Genomic DNA, 24,035 nt, shown 5'->3' on the forward strand with positions numbered 1-24,035 from the left:
GGAGGAAATAGCAGAGGCATTGGTTGAGATCTTTCAAGAGTCACTGGAGTCAGGAAAGGTCCCGGATGATTGGAAGATGGCCGTTGTAACCCCCTTGTTCAAGAAAGGATCAAGGCAAAAGATGGAAAATTATAGGCCAATCAGCTTAACCTCGGTTGTTGGTAAAATTCTAGAATCCATCATGAAGGATGAGGTTTCTAAATTCTTGGAAGAGCAGAGTCTGATTAGAACAAGTCAACATGGAGTTAGTAAAGGGAGGACAGGCCTGACAAACCTGTTGGAATTTTTTGAAGAGGTAACAAGTAGGTTAGACCAGGGAAACCCAGTGGATGGGGTCTATCTAGACTTTCAAAAGGCCTTTGATAAGGTGCCACACGGGAGGCGGCTGAGCAAGGTGAGGGCCCATGGTGTTCGAGGTGAGCTGCTGGGATGGACTGAGGATTGGCTGTCTAACAGAAGGCAGAGAGGTGGGATAAAAGGTCCTTTATCAGAATGGCAGCCGGTGACGAGCGGTGCCCCGCAGGGTCCGGTGCTGGGGCCACAGCTGTTCGCAATATATATTAATGATTTGGATGAGGGAACCAGGGGCATTCTAGCGAAGTTTGCCGATGATACGAAGTTAGGTGCACAGGCAGGTAGTACTGAGGAAGTGGGGAGGCTACAGAAGGATCTAGACAGGTGGGGAGAGTGGTCCAGGAAATGGCTGATGGAATGTAACGTGAGCAAGTGCGAGGTCTTGCACTTTGGCAAAAAGAATAAAAGCATAGACTACTCTCTAAATGGTGAGAAAATTAATAAAGCCAAAGCACAAAGGGATCTGGGAGTGCTAGTCGAGGATTCTCTAAAGGTAAACATGCAGGTTGAGTCCATGATTAAGAAAGCGAATGCAATGTTGTCTCTTATCTCAAGAGGGTTGGAATATAAAAGCAGAGATGTACTACTAAAAGCTCTGGTTAGGCTCCATTTGGAGTACTGTGTCCAGTTTTGGTCCCCACACCCCAGGAAGGACATACTGGCACTGGAACATGTCCAGCGGAGATTCACACGGATGATCCCTGGAATGACAGGTCTAACATATGAGGAACGGCTGAGGATACTGGGATTGTATTCGTCGGAGTTTAGAAGATTAAGGGGAGACTTAATAGAGACATACAAAATAATACATGGCTTGGAAAAGGAGGATGCTAGGAAATTGTTTCAGTTAGACGAGGAGACTAGGACCCGTGGACACAGCCTTTAGAATTAGAGGGGGTCATTTCAGAACAGAAATGCAGAGACATTTCTTCAGCCAGAGAGTGGTGGGCCTGTGGAATTCATTGCCACGGAGTGCAGTGGAAGCCGGGACGCTAAATGTCTTCAAGGCCGAGATTGATAGATTCTTGTTGTCTAGAGGAATTAAGGGCTACGGGGAGAACGCTGGTAAGTGGAGATGAAATGCGCATCAGCCATGATTGAATGGCGGAGTGGACTCGATGGGCCGAATGGCCTTACTTCCACTCCTATGTCTTATGGTCTTATCTCCTTGTCCTAGAAATACCACTCCTCAGGCTCAGCAGTGAAAAATTCAAAGTCCTAAAAATCTCAAGCAAAAATCCCCAAATTGTACAAGTCAGAATACAATTCTAGTTCATGCAATCTCTCCCTGTAACCCAATGGAAATCCTGGTTTCATGGTGCAAATGTACAGCACTTTTTCCAAGATACACTGCCCAGAACCATACAGCACCCTGATATTGTCTAACTTGGGTTTTGTCTCATTGTTGAAAACTATCTCCTCTTTGCATTTTCTGATATTAGAAAGGCTGGATAATAGCCAATTTTTTGTGCCCAAATATTACATTTTAGTGATTTATTGGCAAGGCATCACTAAAGCTCTAGACCTTAACTACCACCACTTAAAAATTACTGGCCTCACACTTAGCTGCGCAGAAAGCTAACAGCCAGTTTCATCTGCTCAATCTAAATGAAGATTTTGCAATTTTATGTCTTGCTAATGATTCTTTCTACTCCTAGATATGGACAAACTTTATCTCCATTTCCAAATTATCAAGTCAATATTAGTGAATATTCAAGTGCTGACAAATGGAATAATTAGTCTAGTTTTAGTTTTGGCCAATTAAAGCATCAAAATAAGTCAGTGCTGAACAAAAACAAAAAATCATCACTACTATTCCACTCTATAAACACCAATAGAGACAACTGCTGGGCAAAAATAAGCTCACTTGACCAGAGTGGTGTAAGATAATCTGTTACACATGCAGACTTTTGTTCTTATTCTCTGTATCTCCCTTTGAAGAAACCTGGCTTACCCCAAACAACTGGCCTCTTCAAAATTTTGTACGTTACCCCTCAAGGTTTCTGACGACTTAAGCAAACTTACAGCTTATCTTTAAACAGAGTCATCAAACCCTGAGCTCATCCATTTGTAAGGTTCTCTCAAATGGAGAAACTTTCTATGCGCAATGTGGTGGTTGTAACTTGAGCTGCACTAGGTGAACGTTAGAGATATACATCTGTTGGTGTGGTCCTGGAAACACTAGACAGACATTAGCATCAACAATTCCCTGGTGCCAGCAACGACTGACAAGTTGGTTGTATATACCATATGATGGATTGTACCAACAAACCTCGTGGAGTTGTAGAATTTCTGCCTCCAGACCTTTCAGCTTCTTTTCATTTTCTTTTGACTGAGCAAAGATTTCATCTCTGGAAACACGAGCCTCTTCCAGCTCACGCTGGTAATCTTTCATCTGCGCCTGAGAAGGTTTTAAGGAAAGGAATTACTCTTAGACTGCAAATGTTACCCAGCCAATACAGCTGAAGATATTATAACTATCAATTACCACCATCTCCCTGGGCTATTGGTGCAAATTTGCCTTGGATCTCATTTCTGGTTTTCTTATTTCACAATGACATTGTGGGAAAAAAAAATTTCTCTGTAGTTTGAGTTATGAAATTCAAAGAATGACTGAGTACCATTCCACTTGAGTACAATTGAGTGAGAATGCCAAAAGCTGCAATCTGAAGTTCATTAGCAACCTCAGGCATGTAATGAATACAGATAGCTCAGTGCGCTTTTGAGAAAGTGCTATCTCAGATGAAACGTTAAACTCTCAGCCCATAGGATCTGGTTGCTGTGAATATTAAGATAGCACACAGTATTTTATGTAGAGAGATGGGCAGGAAGTTTCCTGCATAACATTCTTCAAGCATCCCACATAAGAAAATTCAGATCAGGTCAAAACGTCTTGTGGGATCTTACTGTGCTCAATTCAGTTGCTGCTTTTAAAATTATACCACAGGTGATTCTATTTGCCTTTTGAATTACTGCAGCCTCATGTATTGATAGTGTTACAAAATGCTTACTCTCGTTAGAAATAAATATAGCTTTTCCCATTGACACAAGGTAAATGAAAGCTCTCTGAATCGGAGAGTTACCTGAAGCCTGCGGAGTTGTTTGATTGCCTCATCCCGGTTCTTGTTAGCTGCTTCAATCTGTGCCTCCAGATCTTTCAGATCCATCTCCAGTTTCTTCCTCCCAGCAACTGCCTGTGCTCGCTGCTTCCTTTCATCTTCTAGCTCAGCTTCTAGTTCACGAACCTACATACATAAATTAAGACATTTCATGTCATACAATATGACAATTACTTCATAGCTTTTTGACATCTGAGGATCATGACAGACATTTGCACGCGCACAGTCACACACTGTGCACAATTGCACCAGTTTATGACAAACTCAGTCGATCCTAAAATAAATCCATCCATTGCTCACTTCTACCTAGTCCACTTGACTCCTCCCCCAGTTCCTTGACTTCAGTTTCCGTTTCTGATGATTGGTTGTCCGCAGACTCCAATAGTTTCTTCACCTATACACCTCAAACCCTGTTTCTTGGAAAAACTCCAGCCATATCTGATCCATCTTGTGCATCTGTCCTCTCCCCCTCCCCGAGGGATAGGTGGGAGAGCAATGTGCCCTCACTTTTCACCAGTCTCCCCTTTCGAAAAGAATACTCCATTTTTGCCATCTCCAGCAGGATGCCACAAAATATCCTCCCATCAGAATTCCAGAGACTCTTCCTCCATGATACCCTAGTTCACTCCCTCAGGAGTCCTAACGCTTTCTCATTCCCCCTAAAGCATTTTGCCATGTAGTTGAAGGAGTAACACTTGCCCATTTACCTCTTTCCTTCTTCATTCTCTAAGGCCCCAAACCCATTTCCAAGTTAACCAACATTTCACCTGAAATACTTTCAAAACTGATTTAATCACTCACAACATGGTCCCCTTTACATCAGCAAGATCAAACAACCTCGGTGACCACTTCACAGAACAACTTTGCTCTGCTTGCAGGACTGGCCTCCCAGTCACTTAGCATTTCAATAAACTACCTTGCTTCCATTCTAATCTCTGTCTTGAGCTTGATACAAATGTTCCCACAAAGAACAATGCAAGGAACAACATCTTATTTTCTGCTTAGAAACTTCACAGCCTCGAGGTCTCAAAGTTGAATTCAATAACTTCAAAAGCTGAATACATTATGCCTGTTGGCCATCTTTCTTACATTCTCTCCCCCAGTGTTGTCAGATTTATATAGAGTTATTTATAGGAGAGGCTGAATAGGCTCTGGCTTTCTTCCCTGGAGCATCAGACGTGGAGGAGTGACCTTATGGATATAATTACAACATTTAAAAAGGCATCTGGATCGGTATATGAATAGGAAGGAAAGGAAGAAGGGTTGAGGGGGATATGGGCCAAATACTGGTAAACGGGACTAGGTCAGGCTGGGATGTCTGCTCAGCATGAACAAGTTGGGTCAGTTTGTGTCTTGTTTACTTTGGACTTAAATGTAAAATGCGTGTAAATTAGAAAAAGGTGCAAAATGGAAAGAAGTGGCCCTTTTGACTTCCTCCACTATCCTGGTCTTTCACATTCAGTCAATCTACCCTCTTGCTCCTCCTCTGCCTTCAAGCTGTATAACAAAGTAGCTATGTTCCAAACACCCTTCAGTCTGTTTCACTCCAGTCACTGCCAGACCAGAGTTTCTCCAGCATGCTGTGTGGTTATTTCAGATTTCCAGCAATTTATGTTCCAATCTGTGTTGGCCAATTTAGCAATTCTTTGGACCCTCCATCCCAGTCATTTAACTAAATTACAAAAAAAGTCTGAACAGAATCTGTAGCACACCATTACATCTTACCAAAGAAGAAAAGATCTACTTATAGATTTGTTTTGTGAATGCTTTTGTAAAAGCCTTTCATATGGCATCATAAGTACTTTTTGAAAATTCAAATACAGTACATCTACCAATTCTCTTTTATCTGTAAGGGAAGTGATACGAGTGGATTAACTATTTACCTGTTTAACCAACATTCTCTTCTTTTCTTCATTCTGCTCATCCCTGGCCTGCAGGTCTCTCTCAAACTGGGCCTTCATGGCCTGCATATTAACCTCCAAACGCAGCTTGGCATCTTCAGTGGCCTGCAGCTCATCCTCCAGTTCTTCAAGCTGAGTCCTCATCTCTTCCACTTGCTGCTCGAGGGCTCGTTTAGATTTTTCCAGTTCGTGCACCTAGCATTCAAAACAGCAGCAATCAGGAACTGCTCCTGAATGATGAATTTCCTGCTCATCTACAGTCAAAGTTGACCTACCAAGAAACTTGAGTTTTCCCCTAAACAGGGGAAACGCTTGACTTTCCATTGCAGGTATCTATACGCCAAAGTTACAAATTGGCTGTTAAATTGTCAGAGCAGCAACATTGTATAGACATTTAATCTACCTGTACAGATAGATGTTAGACACCATCAGGGTAGATGGGACTTGAACCTTCTGGTCTCGAGGTGGATATACTTCTCCCTTTGCAAGATGAAAATTTGACTTGACACTAAATTTTCAATTAGCATCAGCACAATGAGTTTAAAACTGGACCAGAATATCTTAAATAGCCTTCTCAATTAATTAAATATAGAGAGAAGTATAGAAAACAAATGGAAAATCTTATTGTCCACCCAACACCAAAGCAATCCCATAACATCGTTAAAAATTTGAAACAGATTTCAGATTGTATTTTACATATTCATAATAAAAAAGTGCTCATATTTCCATGACGTTCCTTCCTCTGTTCTCCACTTCAGGCAGGGCTTACTCTGGAAAACAGATTCATGTTTCCACATGCATACCCACAAATTGAGGGGTTTAGTGCACCTATTGCTGTAATGCTCACAGGCAGAAGTCAGCTGCTGATATGGCTGCTGTATCATCGTTTGGTATTCAAACATTTTAAACAATATTCAATTTTTATGGAAAGACCTCAGATTAAGGTCAAACAGTAAACTGTTCTGTAATCTCAATACAAAGTAAAACTCTGACTCCATTTAAACGGTGTCCAATTAAATGGGCATTCTTGATTTTGATAGATTCCCTTTAGCAGCATGGGTGTGCCTATACCCCAAGGACTGCAGTGGTTCAAGGGGGCAACTCACCATCTCCTTCACAAGGAGTAGAGGTGGACAATAGGATCTTTTCACATCTGGCAGAGATTTTCCTGCACATTCAAATACCTCATCCACTGTGTCTTTTGCTCTCTACAGGGAGACAGGCTGCAGAACATGTCAAGGAACATCTCTGGGACACATTCATCCAACAAGCCCACTGCTTGGAGGAGGGTTGACCATTTCAACTCCCTATCCCACTCTGCCAAGGATATGGCAAGGCTTGGGCCACCTCCACTGCCAAATCCAAGCCACCTGCCAACTGGTGGAAGAATGCCACACACCTTCTGCCTTAGGACCCTTCAATCACACAGCATCAACATAAAGTTTGATTCCAAATCTCTCCTCACCCATCTCATTCCAGATCCAGCCTTCCAACTTGGTAGTGCCCCTTGACCTGTCCATCTTCCTTCCCACCTCCACTCCACACTGACCTACCTCACCCATTTTTTCAGTCCCTTCCCTGGCTTAAGCCTGAAATGGCCACTCCCTTGCTCCCCTGATGCTGCCTGACCTGCTGTGCTTTTCCAGGGCCACACTTTGATCTCCAGCATCTGCAGTCCTCGATTTCTCCTAGTGATGAACAATAACTGACAGCCCAGCCAGTGAAGCTCGGATTCCACAAATGGATGAAGGTTTTACTCGATCATGTTTCCGTTAGGTTCATTAGCTTTACAACTGACATTTGTTTGCAATAATTCGTACTAATAGGTCGTTGCTCATCAACATTCTTTTAAAAACTGCATCCTGAATTACTTTAGGTCTACACAACTGCGTAGAGATTGTTTAATGTCAAGTCTTTTAAAGCTTTTAAAAATCCTTAATGTGATTGATTCGTCATTTGCATAAATTATAACCAAGTTCTGCAAAGAGGACTGCTATGGAATAGAAATTTACATCTAAATAAATTCCACAATATAAAGGCTCAACCACTGGTTACTTCACAAATGTAAAGCTCAGGCATTATAATCAGGTCTAGATTAAATAAAAAAGGTTATACCAAATAAAATATTTTAAAAAGAGTCAACTTACATTCTTGCCCACATCATCTTTGGAGCTCATTAGGTCCTCCATTTCTGCACGGAGTTGCTTGTTTTGTCTTTCCAATTCTTCTTTAGCTTCAAGAGCTTCATCTAGAGATCGAGTTAATGATAGAGTCTTTGTCTCCTTTTCTCTGGCTTCAGCCTCCGCTCTGTCCCTTTCCTCAGCAAAGCGGGCAGAAATGCTCTTTTCCTCAGCCAGCATCTGACAAAGAGTAAAGTTAATTTCCAGCCAAGAATAGGTTGCCACAGACAATAGTTTATACTATTGGAGGCCATTTAATAATATACGAATCCTATAATTACAAAAGCTGTCCTTCTACAAAATATCCACACTAATTAATTCAATTCAAAATTCCATGAATGATATTTCAAACTGGACTATGCTGTTACACTTTTCAATCCAACAATCTCAAGAATGAAGAAGAAACTTGCACAAATTCAAAAAGCTAAGCTACACAGTTCCCTTCAGTGCCAATAGATAATTAACAAATTCTGCTGCAGTTTTTCAAAACCGTAAAGCTTGAATTGCTGCAATGCGTAGTTTTTAAGAACACATTTGCTAGCATTTCAGTAAATCTAGTGAAAAGACACATACCTGATCAAATTTCTTCTGCTTCTTCTCAAGGTTGGAAACTATTTGCCGTTGATGGTCCAGATCTACTAACAGATCATCCAGTTCCTGTTGAAGGCGGTTCTTAGTCTTCTCCATTTTATCATAAGCCACTGATTTCTCCTCAAAGCGCTGGTTGAGGGCTTCCATATCTTTTTGAAGTTTTCTTTTAGCCTCCTCCAGGCCATCGATGGTCCCCACATCCTCATCCACTTTCTTCTTTGCATCAACCAGCTAAATTACAAACAGGTTATACAATTGACTACAAAATCAAAACACCAATGAATAAAATTCCAAGTTAAAAAAATGAGATATCTCAAAACTATTTCACAACGGCAGTACAACATTTTTGCTACTTTACCTGAATGTTAAGCATGGATCATATTAATATTATACTCTTGAAATAATGGTTTTTAACGAAATTTGCTCAGTGAACATCAGTGTATTACTGTGCAAATTTGTCACTGAATATGGCAAGAGAAGATTGGTCAGTACCATTCAATAATATTGCAAATCTATGGTTAAATAGTAATTAGGATTAAAGTAATTGGAATATATTGATTCAAGTCAATCCAATTCCAAGTTTGAAACGTGAATTTAATTCTATCATAGATATTTAGTCATCCACAATAGAATGGATTCTGGCCCCATAATTACAACTGGAGCTGTAACTCTGCAGTCCAATGCCAAACCTGCATTTGCAGAGCAGCTAGCTGCTTTTCAAGATTCTTCTTTGCTTCTTCCTCCTCTTCCTGTTGTTCTTGGAGATTGTTCTTCTCTTCTTCCAGCTGTCGTATGCGACTGCTGAGATTCAATTTCTGCCGTGTCTCCTCCTGAAGTAATTCCTATCAAAATTTACATTTAAATAATTACATTTGGGCCTCAAGTTGCTAAACCAAATAGTGAATTTTTGGGATTAATAAAATACATTAAAGGTGAAATGCTGTTAGTCATTGCTGACTAAAACAAACCCTTCCAAGCTGTGGTAAGGAAAGTGGAATAGTTTACTGATTTATTACCAAGATATCGACAGTTTGAACACCATTTGCTAACATCTCTCAAAGCCATTAAAAACAAAACTTTTCAAACTTAGCATGCAGATCTTCCCAAGGCTGCAAATACCAACTTTGACAGGAGAACACATCAGCAACTGACAATGGTAAAGCCTGAAAAAAGATTTTCTCTACAGAATCTAAGCTGAAATGGATACCGAAATTGAGCTTTGACAAATGGATATGATCAAGTTACTCTTTAGCTGAAAATGTGTTGCTGGAAAAGCGCAGCAGGTCAGGCAGCATCCAGGGAACAGGAGAATCGACGTTTCGGGCATAAGCCCTTCTGCCTGCCTGACCTGCTCCGCTTTTCCAGCAACACATTTTCAGCTCTGATCTCCAGCATCTGCAAACCTCACTTTCTCCTCAAGTTACTCTTTAGCCAAAGAAAGGGAAGAACTGTTTAGCTCAAGCACCCCCTTTCTCACATAATACCAATATCCTGATCCATTTCTACCACTCAACCCCCCCAAATACTGCGCTTTATTAAAGTACTTCATTGCGAATTCACATACCTGTGTATCTTGGAGTGAAGATTCCAAACTGGTAGTATCTTTGGTCAGCTTAATTGCTTTTTTCTCAGCTTCTTCAAGCAGCCCAGAGACATTGTCCAATTCATTCTAAGAATGGAGAAGGTGAATTTCAGACTATTAGGATCTTCAAAGTTCATATTTGACAAAAATCTATTCTTTGCTAATCTCACTTGCGTTTCAAAGAATGTCAGTGCATTAGTACTGCTTCCTATCACCAACTTTATGTTCAATGTTTTCCTCATCAGAAAAGTAGCTTCTACAATTCTATACCCTCTTAAGAGGGCAGATTTCACAAATATCTTCTGTAATTAGTTAGAACTGTCAAAATGGCAATTAAATAAAAAAAAATCAGGATAATCTAAACATGGATTCATATTTCAAATAACTAAAGTAACTGGTAATGACTGCTTTCTTGTTAATGAATTCCCATTGGTCACCCATTCATTATTTCCAGATTGACGATTTAAGTATAAAAAGATACCACTGCCCTAGTACCTAAACAGTTTACAATACAGCAGAGGAACAGGCTCTTTGGCCCACAAGCCTGTGCCAATTCCTAGTCCTTATTTAGGCTGACTACTATTCTTGGGTTCTATGCCTCTGTTCACCTCCCGTTCATGGGTCTATCAAGATATGCCTTAAAAAACATTGCTAATGTGCCTGCTTCCATTACCCCAATTGGCAGTGCATTCCAGGCACACCAATCCCTGCATAAGATTTTCCCACACTTCTCCCCTAAACATTCCCCTGCTCACCTTTAACCTATGCCACCTTGTATTTGACTTTTCCACACTGGGGTAAAAGCCTCTGACTATCCACCCTAGCTATGCTCAAGTTTGAAGATCTATCAGATTGCCAGCCAGCCTCAGCCTTTCCAGTGACAGCAATCCAAGTTTATCCAACCTCCTCAACTAAAAATCTTTGAGATGACATCCTGGTAAACCTTCTCTGCATCCTCGGTAGTGATCAGAACTGCACAAGGTTCCAAAGGTGGCCTAAAGTTATGCTACAACTGTAGCAAACTTGCCAACTTTTGTGTGATGTCCACACTGTAATGTAATCTAATCTAAAAAAAAACTCAAACACAAGCATGCTGCATATGCCTTCTTGACCACTTTGTGCACCTGTGTTGCCACTTTCAGGGATTTGTGGACCTGTATGTCCAAATCCTATTTGTCAATGCTCTTAAGTGTTCTGCCATTTATTGTATCATTTGCACCGGAATTTGATCTTCCAAAGTGCATCACCTTGCATTTATCTAGGCTAAACTCCATTTACCATTTCTCTGCAGGATCTTTCGACAATCTTCCTATCTGCAACTTCGCCAATTTTGGTGGTTGATTGTTTTGCAGTTTGATGCAGAATAGTTAACTAAAACATCAGATGCATTACTATTCACAAGAGCTGATAAAAATTAAAATCACCAAGAAAATTTGTTGAGCATTTTCCCATTAAATGTTTCACAAAGCTACATAAGAGGTCTAAAGTGACAAGCACTTAACATGTTCCAAAGCAAAAGAAAACTCACATTTACCACGGAGTGCAAACTTTAACAATTTTTTCTTTAAATGTAGCATTTTGTTACCTGAAGCTTGTGTGTTTTATCAGCAAGTTCAGACTTTGCCTTTTCACTTTCTGCAAATTTGACCTGAAATTCCTGCAGGTGAGCTTCAAGCTTCTTCCTTTTATGTTCAGATTCAGCCTTTGTGTGTTGCAAACTCTTCACTTCACAGGCCAACTCTTTGTTATCATTTTCCAAACTCTGTTTGCTCTTTTCTAAATTGGCTTTGTGCTGTTTATAAACAGGAAATAGAAAAAAAAAGTCAATAGTTAACTACTGGCATGAATATACACTAAGTTTAAAAACACAGTTTACAGAACTATTAATGGCTCAGGTTAAACAACAAAACTCTGCAGGCTGTTTAAGAAAGGTGGCAAGAACATGCCAGGGAACTATAGACCAGGGAGCCTGACACCGGTGGTGGGCAAGTTGGAGGGAATCCTGAGGGACAGGATGTACATGTATTTGGAAAGGCAAGGACTGATTAGGGATAGTCAACTTGACTTTGTCCGTGGGAAATAATGTCTCACAGACTTGATTGAGTTTTTTGAAGTAGTAACAGAATTGATAAAGGCAGAGCGGTGGACTTGTAAAACACCTTACTGAAGACCATATCGATCAAGATTCCCCACAGGAGACTGGCTAGCAAGGTTAAATCTGATGGAATATAGGGAGAACTAGCCATTTGGATACAGAACCGGCTCAGAAAAGGTAGAAGGTAGAGGGTGGTAGGGTGTTGTTTTTTCAGACTGGAGGCCTGCCACAGGGATTGGTGCTGGGTCCGTTACTTTTCATCATTTATACAAATGATTTGGATGTGAGCATACAGTTAGGAGGTTTGAAAATGACACCAAAATTAGGTGTGTAGTGGACAGTGAAGGTGGTTAGCTCAGATTACAATAGCAAAGAGACCTTGGAGTGCAGGTTTATAGCTCCATAAAAGTGGAGTCGCAGGATAGTGAAGGCGGCGTTTGGTATGCTTTCCTTTCTTGGTCAGACTATTGAGTACAGGAGTTGGGGGGAGGCATCATGTTGTGGCTGTACAGGACATTGCTTAGGCCACTTTTGGAATACTGCGTGCATTTCTGGTCTCCTTCCTATCGGAAAGATGTTGTGAAACTTGAAAAGGGTTCAGAAAAGATTTACAAGGATGTTGCCAGGGTTGGAGGATTTGAGCTATAGGGAGAGATTGAATAGGCTAGGGCTGTTTTCCCTGGAGCATTGGAGGCTGAGGGCTGACCTTAGAGGTTTACAAAATCATGAGGGGCATGGATATGATAAATAGACACAGTCTTTTCACTGGGATGGGGAAGTCCAGAAGTAGAGGGCATAGGTTTAGGGTTTAGGTTTAGGGAAAGATTTAAAAAGAGGCCGAAGGGGCAATGTTTTCACACAGAGGGTAGTACGTGTATGGAATGAGCTGCCAGAAGAATCGGTGGAGGCTGGTACGATTACAACATTTAAAAGGCATCTGGATGGGCATACGAATAGGAAAGGTTTGGAGAGTTTTGGGCCGGGTGCTGACACGTGGAACTAGGATTAGGTTGGGCTAGCTGGTCGGCATGGACAAGTTGGACCGAAGGGTCTGGTTCCATGCTGTACGTCTCCATGACTAGGACTGGGTTTTAAAAAAAAAAAAAGGTTTGTTCAACAAATTTCATGGTGGCACAGTGGTTAACACTGCTGCCTCACAGCACCATAGACCCGGGTTCAATTCCCGCCTCAGGCGACTGACTGTGGAGTTTGCACATTCTCCCTGTGTCTGCGTGGGTTTCCTCCGGGTGCTCCGGTCTCCTCCCACAGTCCAAAAATGTGCAGGTCAGGTGAATTGGCCATGCTAAATTGCCCGTAGTGTTAGGTAAGGGGTACATGTAGGGGTATGGGTGGGTTGCGCTTCGGCGGGGCGGTGTGTGGACTTGTTGGGCCGAAGGGCCTGTTTCCACACTAAGTAATCTAATCTAAAAAAAATTATACTGGACACCTAAAGTCATTTTGTATCACTTTCTTAGATTAAGACATTTTCTTTCAAGAAATTCTTGGTAACTACCACATGTTGAAACATTCTATAAATTTGACCACTGATTCCCCCAAATTCCCATGTCTGCCAATTTAAATCCAAACCAAATGCTTAGTAGCATCAACTTTTTTTTTTGCATAGCTGGTTTCAAATGTTATGATAAAAATTTAAAATACAGTTTTCAATAAAATCTTAAACTACTGACTGTTGTGGTTCTGTTCGCCGAGCTGGGAATTTGTGTTGCAGATGTTTCGTCCCCTGTCTAGGTGACATCCTCAGTGATTGGGAGCCTAGTTTGAATCCGCTTCCAGTTGTCAGTTCCAGCTGTCCGTTGCAGTGGTCGGTATATTGGGTCCAGGTCGATGTGCTTATTGATTGAATCTGTGGATGAGTGCCATGCCTCTAGGAATTCCCTGGCTGTTCTGTTTGGCTTGTCCTATAATAGGACTGTTGTCCCAGTCGAACTCATGTTGCTTGTCATCTGCGTGTGTGGCTACTAAGGATAGCTGCTTGCGTCATTTCATGGCTAGTTGGTGTTCATGGATGCGGATCGTTAGCTGTCTTCCTGTTTGTCCTATGTAGTGTTTTGTGCAGTCCTTGCTCATGAGCAAAACCAATGTAGTGTACAAAATCCCATGCAAGAATTGCACAAAACACTACATAGGACAAACAGGAAGACAAATATACCAACCACTGCAACGGACAGCTGGAACTGACAACCGGAAGTGGCAGATTCAAACCACTATAAATGCCGGAGGAAACATCACAGAAGCACTTCACAGGAGGCTCCCAAGCACTGAGGTGGTCACCTAGACATGGGACGAAACGTCCGCAACACAAATTCCCAGCTCGGTGAACAGAACCATAACAACGAACACCCAAGCTACAAATCTTCTCACAAACTTTGAACTACTGACTCTCTTGGCTTGTTCAAGCTGTTCGGAGACCTCCTCAAGGGCAGTGCTGTGTCTCTGGCGGATGTCCTGGATTTGAACTTCATGGGCTTTGGTCTCCTCTTCAATTGCCTTCTTTAGCTCAGCTACCTCCTGTTCACGTTTGTTCCTTAATTAAATTAAAATTAATTAATTTACTTCAATGACTCTTTTTCCAAGAAGTATTGATTCACTTTGCAAATTATGATTTTCAAAGCACATTTCTATTGACCTCAAAAATCTGAGAATGTACCAGCACCTTGTTAAATTACGTACATAAGTGAGATTTAAACCTGTTTAATAGTAAAATATGTAACAAAAAAAAACTTAGTATAAATCAAATTTTGTACAACCAAGAAAGTTTCAAGTTATTACGTATCTTTAGTCGAACAGCTGGTTTCACCTTAGTTCTTGTTGGGCTGCTGTGGTATCCAATGTATCCTCCAGTTCAGTCTTCAAAGCCTCCAGCTCCTCACTCAAGTCTCTCTTCTGCTTGTCAGCTTTATTTCTGGCACCCTTCTCAGATTCCAGATCCTCCTGCAACTCTGAAATCTGGACCTGCAGTTCCCGGATTAGCTTGAGAGCGTTATTCTTCTGAGCACTTTCTTCATCTCCTCTGAAACAGAGAGAGATTGAAGAATACAGCATAGAATTTGCAAGTTCATTCACCACATTATGCAGAGTTTATGCAAGTAAATATTTTTAGTCAACTGCCATCTGCAAGCCACCATTTCAAGCAGAATGGAAAACATTGCAATAGAGATTTGACAATCACAGAGCAAACAATCATACAGTTCAAAAAAGTTCCATACTATAAAATGAAGTGGAACATTCTTCCATAATTCATGAAAAGTTTAATATGGAAATGAAAAATTCAAAATTGATTTATATTAAGTTATTTAAATACTCAGCATTTGGTAAAAGATGCAGATTTCAGGAAAAATAAACCTAAATAAACTACCAAAACATTAATGTTTGGGATCTGCTTTCTAAGGGGCTCTCAACACCTTGTCACAGCATGGTGTCTCTTTTTCTGTTTGGGATTATTTAAACCAGGAGGAATATCTACATATGAATTGACTATAGACAACTCTCCAAGTAATTAAAAATATGTAAAGCTTCTCAAATGCCAGCCTTTGTGGCCTTACAAACATATTGCACCAATCACTGGTTATCAACTCCTGAGATAGCTACACTTTCAACTAGCTTAATTTTTTTTTAATTGAGCTTTTTGAAATGATCTCATGTTGGCATCAGAAGATAGAAGTAGTAGGGTCACTTAGTTTTTAAAAGGGAGTGGCAGAGGATTCTCATTAGTCAACGAATCAAACAAACATCAGCCATGATCTTATTGACAATGCAGCAGGACCAAATGGTTCATTTTGTACTTTTCCTCTTGCTTGTTTTTCCCTCCCACCAACACCCTTTCTTGCTACTCCCCACCAACCTTCAATTCTAAAAGCCACAACTAAAATGCAAACCCAGCTACTGGGTCCAGAGCTCAACAAGTCACTTTCAACCTATGAACTATATCAATTTATTTGACTGTGATTCGCAATAAAAACATTTAAAATCACTGCAATGGATACATAAAAGAATACTCCCGTGTGGGAGCAGAGTCTGACAAATTTGCTCCTTTGGCCCGTACCTCCACAGAACTTACCAGCTACCATTGACTAGACTTTAGCTCACAGCAACCCACACAAACCTAACATTAGCAATGGCTTGTGTGTTAAGTATTTGGGGAAGGAGTGTATCAAACATCTACTTGCGTGTAGAAGTATTTTTTAAATTACATTCCTGAAAGATCTGGCTCTAGCTTTTAGGATATGTCACCTAGGATTTTCAGAAATAGCTGGTCATCAGGTGACATCACACAATGATTTGACAAATTTGAATAGTTTATGCTCTCATTTTAACACTGGTATCTCTTTTATTCTGATAAATTCACACTATATTGCTTTTAAGGCCTAAGTATCCTTTAGTGGTGGCCCAGAAGCACACAATACTGCAGGTATATTCAAACAATGCTACAGCATTAGTTCTACCTCCTTGCATTATAGTTCTCCAGCTAGGGGAAAAAAGGCCAGCATTCCACAAGCTTGTCTGATTAAAACAGAAGCACAGAGGTAATGATTTGTGAACATGCCACAACACACATTTCCTCTGGAACTACTATTCCTAGGTTTGCACCATTTAGAAAAGTACAGATTTGAATGTTGAAAACACCTTGAAAGCTTAGAATGCCAAGTCGTCACAAATCTATTTTCCACCAACAATGGAACAAGTTTGTCAGTAGACAATGGATTTTTGTTTTAGCCTCAGACCTGGCAAGAGCAGCCTGTAGTTCCTCCTCTTTCTTTGCGAGCTGAATCTTTAGCTCCTCTATCTGTTGCTGTAGCTCAGCAATTTGATCTTGCAGATCTGTAGTTTCACCATCTAATTTCCTCTTGGATTTCTCCAGCTCTTGCCGGGTCTTCTCTTCCTTCTTCAAACGCTCTGCATGAAACAGTTAAAGTGAATGGCTAGAAAAATATTCATACTACATTTCAGAGTCCTCTGAATTTTAAATGCATTGTTGGAATGTGAGCTTTATTTTTTAAAATCAAATCTTTTGCCATCTAAAAGACAAAACAAGTGAAACCCAATTAGGAAATACAACTTAAGCTTTCATAATCACAAATGCCTTTAAATGATTGGGGAGAAAGCAGAAAAAAAAAATGATAGATGTGGCACAATTCTCTCTTCTGATTACTAGCTGAGAACTCTTATTGAAAGGGTACTTGCTTCAGAACAAGTGCAGATTTCATCATGATGACTTCTGTCAATAAGTTGCCAATATTCAAACAGAAAGGGCAGTCTCTTGTACAACACAAAAAAGGTAGCTATTGCCCTTGGAACCACATTGTCAACTATAATATGGCAATATATGACAAAGGGAATATGAGGGAGAAAATCTGAAAGAAATGTCACTAAAAGAATCAAAGACGTCCAGTCCTAATAGTTTACAGTAATAAAAGATCATAATTTTTAAATCCATCACATGGCACAGGGACATTACTCTACTAGACTAACATTCACTGCCTATCCCCAATTGTCCTAGAAGTTGTCATGGTGAATTGCCTTCATAAACTGCTGCAGTGCTACGATGCAGGGACATGGAGTTTTGTTTGGGAGGGAGTTGCAGGATTTTGTTCAGTGACACCGAAGGAACAATGATATAATTCCATTGTAAGATGGGGAGTGATTCAGGGTAACTTGCAGGTGATGCTGTTCTGATGAATCAATGCCCTTGTCCTTCTAGGTGGAGGTGGTTGTGGGTTTGCAAAGTGTTGTCAAAGCAGCATCGCTCAGTTACTGCAGTGTATCTTGTGTTGGTTCACCGCATTAATATGCATCAGTAAAAAGGGACAGTGGATGGGCTAAGTTGACTGGGTAAAAACAATGACTGCAGATGCTGGAAACCAGATTCTGGATTAGTGGTGCTGGAAGAGCACAGCAGTTCAGGCAGCATCCGAGGGCTAAGTTCACTGGACTGCTTTCTCCTGGATGGTGTCAAGCTTTTTAAGCTGTTGTTGGAGCTATATTCACCCAGGTAAGGAGGGAATGTTCCATCAAACTCCTGATTTCTGCTTTGTAGATGGTAGCTAGTAGCTAGGCAAGGAGTTATTCACTGCAGAATTCCTAGCTTCTGACTTGTTCTTCATTGATATGGCTAGTACACTTCAGTTTCTGTTCAGTGGTAACCCCCAGGACATCAATAATGGGGGAATTCAGTGATGGTAATGCCAGTGAGGAATGCCGTGGTGCAATGGCCAGAATCTCATTTGTTGGAGATGGTCAGTGTCTAGCACTTGTAGTATAAATATGTTACTTGCCATTTATCAGCTGAAGTCTAGATATTGTTGAGGCATTGCTGCACGTGGACAGGCTGCTTCAGTATCAGAGTCACAAATGTTTCTGAACATTTTTTGCTCGTGACGGCCACATTCCTCTTGCTTGGATGATTACAGCTACAACACTCAGTCTGACACAGCCACCTTTTTCATTCGCACCACATCCAGTAAACATCCACTCCCTCCACCAACGACATTCAGCAGCAGCATCTATAAGTTACGTAACAGAAATTCACCACGATTCCTTGAACAGCACCTTCTATTCCCATGACCATTGCTATCTTCCAGTATTGTTGGGTCAAAATCCTGAAGGGCTTATGCCCGAAATGTCGATTCTCCTGGTCCTTGGATGCTGCCTGGCCTGCTGCGCTTTTCCAGCTCAAAATCCTGAATGCCTTCCCGGATGGCATTGTTGTATACCTGTAGACTCCAGCAGTTCAAGGCAGCAGCTCACCACCTGCTTCTCAAGGGCGACTAGGGAAGGGCAATAAATGCTGACCCAGCCAGCAACACTTACACTGCAGAAGTGAATAAATAAAACTATGAAGGAGGAAAATGGTCATTAAATGGAGCAGTTCAAGATGACTGGGTGTCAACACTACCCTGAGGAACTCTTGAACTAAAGTCCTTGAAATAGGATGATTGAATTAATCATGCATGGGAGGTAAAATAAAGTTCTCTTCCTATCCAGCATCATCACTGCTGACATCTATTTTGGGGAACTGAAAATGGTGAAATGAGTACCAAATATTAGACTCAATTTTTTTCCCTTTGCAAGTGATCCACTTAGTTGCATTTTCAGTTCCTATTTCTGATCATTGTTTAAAAGACAATTTTATGGCCCAGCATCAAGCTTATCACAGGATAAGCTAATCGAGTGCATTACGACTACATTGACTAAAGCTAATTCAAATGGAAATACTAAATTTTTTGATGGCACACACTTCCGCCCAAGGTCTCCTCACCTTCTAAGTCTGTAATCATCATTTCCTGCTTGTTCTTCACTTTACTCAAATTCTTTGCCTTTTCCTCCTCCTCAGCCAGTTGAGAGGTAAACTCAGAAATCCGGTCTTCAAGCAGCTTTTTCTCCTGTTTTGGGAAACATTTTGAATAAAGCTAGTAATGAATTCTACAAAATAAATTACTACGCAAGTTACTTCAAATCTAAAGCCTCACCAAAAGAGGACTAAGAAAAACCACCTATAGCAGTTTTTTTGGAAATAAATGCATTAATGGAATGAAGGTGTCAACAATAAGGCCAGCTAATGGCTTTTGAATGAGAAAAAGTGATTGTTAGACGGTTTCGGAAGGCAGTTAAGAGTCAGAGTCAATCTGGATTCACATAAGTCAGACCAAGTACATACAGCAAATTAAAAGGGGAAAAAAAAGTGAATCAAGTGAGTTTTAATGACAAATTTGTGGGAAGCAGGAGGAGTATAATAGAGTTCAATATTATTGATATATTTTGATAGCTATATGAAATATTGTCTTTAGCATTTGTTTTGTCAATGTTTCTGGAATGAGAAAACACCAGTTACAGGCTGTGATCAGGTTACGAGGAGGAGATTGTCATGTTAAACAGTCACGAAGTACAAACCATGAGATGTCATTTTGTTATTTGCTGAAATTTGACAACTTTAAATTTGTTTTCTTTTGTACAACAGTGCAAAAGGTTTACAGTAACTAACCTGAACAGCTCCGTGCAATCTATGACACAGAGGAGAATTAAAGTCATAAATAACCTCAGGTAAGATATTTGAGAGGTTCCATTGTTCACTTGTCAGTTTATTTCAGTTTCTATTAATATTAAGGAATGGAAGATTCAATTGTTGGTTGTGGAGAACGAAGTTTTGGTTTTCATGTCATGATAGACAACAGGAATAAGCTAATTTGCAGATTTTATATTTGACCAAACTTCAAAATATTCAGAATAATTCTTTAGAATAGGTTTTCCCGACCTTAGGAAAGAGCTGCCTTACGACGGTGACATTTACTTGGTATATTAATTTAAAATAACAATGTCCTTTTAAAGTGCACACTTTAATGGACTAGCATGGCATGATTTCAGAGTCCCCAGTGTTAGATTACACACACTCTAGTGCAAGGGCCAGAGAAAAGAGATTCCTGCTTATTCAGTTTGTCTGCAGTTTAATTAAAAAAGGTCTGGTGACTGAAAAGTTAACCAGAGATATCTTTCTTCCATCCCTCTCCAGGAGGGAATTTCACCTTGGAGTTGCAGGCCAATCCAAGACTAGCAGTTCTATACACTGGAAGCACCAACAAAAGAGTGGCCACCGCTGGTACTGAAGGTAGGTCAAGTTCAGACATGAGGCTTGTGCAGAAGTGGGGATAGGCCTCCACTGGTAGTGGGCAAGAGTGTCATTTCCTCTCTTCCCTATCCCCACCCCCAACTGGGCAGCATCAACGACCTTCCAATTCTCCAGGTCAGTCAGGCATTTGGAATTGCACTTTGTTAACAATCAGTGCTTCCATTCCCACTAATCTTGTTTTCTATCATTCAAATTGAGCTGGAATAAATAAGTATCCTACGATGAGCGACCCTGGTCAGTTATGCTAAAGTTCTTCAACGCCATCAAGCAGATTGAACTTTAATTATCTGAACCGTATCTAATTTTTACAAAACCCTTTTGAAAAAGGGATTTCATTGACCATTAGGAGGTGATAATTTCAGTGGACTAAGCCTTTATATCGATTATACATTGGGAGGAGTAATAAATACTGAAAAAGAAAAAGGCTCATCAAAAGTGATGCCCTACACAAAAAAAGGGGCATATTTAATGCAACTCAACTGGCTGAACATTTGTGCAATAATTTTTAAAGACTTATGGTTGCTAATAAATTGAGCAATCATCTTTGATATTTGAGTTTCTGATAATGGAAATGCTGAAAGTTGCTACATATTTGAAAAAAATAATAATTTGCAACTCTAATCATACATGGCAACTCACTTTGGCGAACTTTGAATTCTGATCTTCCAGCAGCAAGACATCCTCCTCCATTTTCTTAATTTTAGCTTCTGCTGTTACTTTCTCAAGCTGAAGTTTCTGCCGAGCTCCTTCTTCTTCATCAAGTTGCTCTTCCAGATCCTGGCAGGGAGTAGAAAATATTAGCTGATTATTACAGGTTTTAGGTCATGGCTGATTTCTCACTTTGGGAACCAATTGATAAACCAATAATTACACAATACATTTTTAAATCTACAGTCAGGTCTTTGCTTGATTCAATATTTCCCAAGAATTCAATGCATTTCAGAATGATGGTAAGAAAAGTATATGCGTGTAGAATTCAGAGATTAAAGCATTATAAGAGATAGATGAGCAGAAGGAAAGGAACAAAATGTGGGTGAAGAGGTGGATGTTAGAGACAGGGCATACACAGGAGTGAACCATGAAAATCGCTAAGATATTTATTTTATTTGATTACTTGAATTATACTAACTCTATTTTGGAAATCTAGTTGACTATATATTTTTAGGTGATGAGCAGATGCTGGTGTTGGACTGGAGTGGACAAAGGTTTTAAAAAAAAAAATCACAACAAGCTTAGTCAAGCGTGGGTGCTGGAAAAACAACAGGTCAGGCAGCATCTGAGGAGCAGGAGAATAGACGTTTCGGATGTAAACCCTTATGACCGAAACGTCAATTTTTCTGCTCGACTGCTGCCTGACCTGCTGTGCTTTCCTAGCACCACACTACTGATCTCCAGCATCTGCAGTCCTCACTTTCAATACTAGGTTATATACACCAACAGGTTTATTTGGAATCATTAGCTTTCAGAGAACCGCTCCTTCATCAGGTAGCTAGTGGAGCAGGATCCTAAGACACAGAATTTATAGCACAAGATCAGGGTCATGCAACTGATATGATATATTGAACAAACCAAGATTGGTTGTTTCATTAACATTCCCCTTGCAGCTTTTAACCAAGTTTCTGCCAAACTTGCCAACTTACTCCAGTTATTACTGTCTTGTACCAAAATTACACAAGTGTATTATCCATTAACATCCTCACAAACACAGATGGAAACCAGATCCCATCACCACAACTGCAACATCTTACACTGCACCTCCTGCTCTGCAAATGTTAGTGTCATCCACATGCACGCACCTGAACGTGTTGTTGCATTTTCTTTTTTTCATTCTGCATCTGCTGGTTTCTTTCCTCCTCTTCCTCCACTCTCGCTTCCAAATCATGCAAGATTTCTTCAAGTTCTTGTTTTTTATTAGCCAGACGCGCTCGCATTTCCTCAGCTTCTGCAAATAGTTCTGTCTCAGCTTGCAGCTGCTCTGCCAGGATATTCTTCTCTTCCATTAGCTACAAAACAAACACATTTATCAGCCCAGGAAATAAACTTTTACCTTGTCATAACATGGGCAACAAATGAAAACAATTTGAAATAAAAATACACCTACAAATGTCACAGTATAACTACAAACAGCACTTTGTGGGTGGCACAGTGGTTAGCACTGCTGCCTCACAGCGCCAGAGACCCGGGTTCATTTCCCGCCTCAGGAAAAAAAATGTAATGTAAAGTTAGTCCTACTTATAGGCTTTAGTAATGGGACCAAAAATCTCAAACATTCAAGCAGCTTCATATTGTAGAAATTAGTGCAGTGCAAATAAATCCATGGGATTCATCTAGAATCAAGCAAAACACATGATTCTGTACAAATATTCCCTTTGATCTCCATTAACCTACACATTTTGCCTTCTCCCATCACTTTACTAAATTATTTCCTCAACGTAAATAGGTTCTACTGAAAATTATAGTTACAAACTTTTATGCAGCTAACTTCTCCAACTAAAACAATTCCAATGCCAGGGATGACCATTTGTTGGCCAAATGGCATTAGCTCAAAAAGATGGAAACAAAGACATGGGGAATAATTTAATCTAAAAATTAGCTGAACTGCATTCTAGAGCCAAGGAGCACTGGTTTCAAAGATGTGGTTGCTACAGGCTGGACCAAAAAAGTTATATTTAGGTCATGCTATGTCTTAGAAGCATTAGCCATTAAATTTCACATCAGACATGCAGAGTTTAAGAATCTACAAACCTGCTGATGCTTTCTCGCCATAGCAGTAAGGTCTGCTTCCACCTTCACATGTTTCTCTTTCACTTTTGTCAACTCATCCTCTTTGGATAGCAATTCCTCCTCTTGGCGAGTAACCTGCAACAGTGGTTTAACCTACAGCACAAAAAGTTTCAAACAATAAATGAGGTAAAAGATGGTTTGCTCATGTACATGATTTAATATCTTACTACAGAAACACCAACACTAGCCTTTTATTCCCCCCCAAACTAAAGTCACCACTTAAGACTGACTAACTATCCTGGTGAATTAGTTATTGTGAACAGATAGGATTAAGTCTTAAAATATCGTAATTCAGAAAAACAAACATAATTCAGTAAACGTTTACAAATGCACATCAGAATCTTAACATCTCCTAAATTTTGCCTCCACAAGATCAAAGGAAAACAACTCCAACCTTGGTGAAAAGCCGCCACCATTGCCAGTGTCTGAGCTTCAGGTAAGCAGCACAATTCCTCTGCAGAACCTTCAGTGCACTCAGCTGCTGCTGTTTCCTCGAAAATGCTCTTTTAAAAAAAAACATCAAAGAGACAGATTTAGAAATCACTGAGCCAGTGCTCTTTCATACCAGGTTATATTATCCCTGGGCCTTCAATAATTTGAGACAAGTACAGCAACTTTGGGGGTTAATTGAAACCAAGTCCTTGTCAGAGGTAGCAGGCCTCAGCAAGGTCAGAGGTTAATAATCAGAATTTGCTAGTGAAAGGCAAGAGAACAACTAGAAAAGTGGGGCATGAGGGACCTCAACTCAAATTGTTCATGACATCCACCTTGGCATATACGTACTAAAA

At 40.3% G+C, this 24,035-nt stretch overlaps 1 protein-coding gene across 3 annotated transcripts in view; it reads right to left on the reverse strand.

The window, feature by feature from the left end:
• Positions 1 to 24,035, reverse strand: part of LOC122562058 (myosin-10) — a 159,471-nt gene that overhangs the window by 15,045 nt on the left and 120,391 nt on the right. For all 3 annotated transcript variants that reach the window (XM_043714526.1, XM_043714525.1, XM_043714524.1), the window contains 16 exons: positions 23,642 to 23,750; positions 23,209 to 23,340; positions 22,260 to 22,466; positions 21,103 to 21,240; positions 19,099 to 19,222; positions 16,565 to 16,736; positions 14,641 to 14,853; positions 14,223 to 14,367; positions 11,313 to 11,519; positions 9,710 to 9,814; positions 8,835 to 8,987; positions 8,128 to 8,376; positions 7,522 to 7,734; positions 5,357 to 5,569; positions 3,438 to 3,599; positions 2,627 to 2,755 (listed from right to left, as the gene is read on the reverse strand). In XM_043714526.1, coding sequence (XP_043570461.1) covers positions 2,627 to 2,755; positions 3,438 to 3,599; positions 5,357 to 5,569; positions 7,522 to 7,734; positions 8,128 to 8,376; positions 8,835 to 8,987; positions 9,710 to 9,814; positions 11,313 to 11,519; positions 14,223 to 14,367; positions 14,641 to 14,853; positions 16,565 to 16,736; positions 19,099 to 19,222; positions 21,103 to 21,240; positions 22,260 to 22,466; positions 23,209 to 23,340; positions 23,642 to 23,750 — 2,671 coding nt within the window. The remainder of the gene's footprint in view (positions 1 to 2,626; positions 2,756 to 3,437; positions 3,600 to 5,356; positions 5,570 to 7,521; positions 7,735 to 8,127; positions 8,377 to 8,834; positions 8,988 to 9,709; positions 9,815 to 11,312; positions 11,520 to 14,222; positions 14,368 to 14,640; positions 14,854 to 16,564; positions 16,737 to 19,098; positions 19,223 to 21,102; positions 21,241 to 22,259; positions 22,467 to 23,208; positions 23,341 to 23,641; positions 23,751 to 24,035) is intronic.

The sequence above is a fragment of the Chiloscyllium plagiosum genome, chromosome 24, assembly GCF_004010195.1.
Source record: "Chiloscyllium plagiosum isolate BGI_BamShark_2017 chromosome 24, ASM401019v2, whole genome shotgun sequence".
NCBI lineage: Eukaryota > Metazoa > Chordata > Chondrichthyes > Orectolobiformes > Hemiscylliidae > Chiloscyllium > Chiloscyllium plagiosum.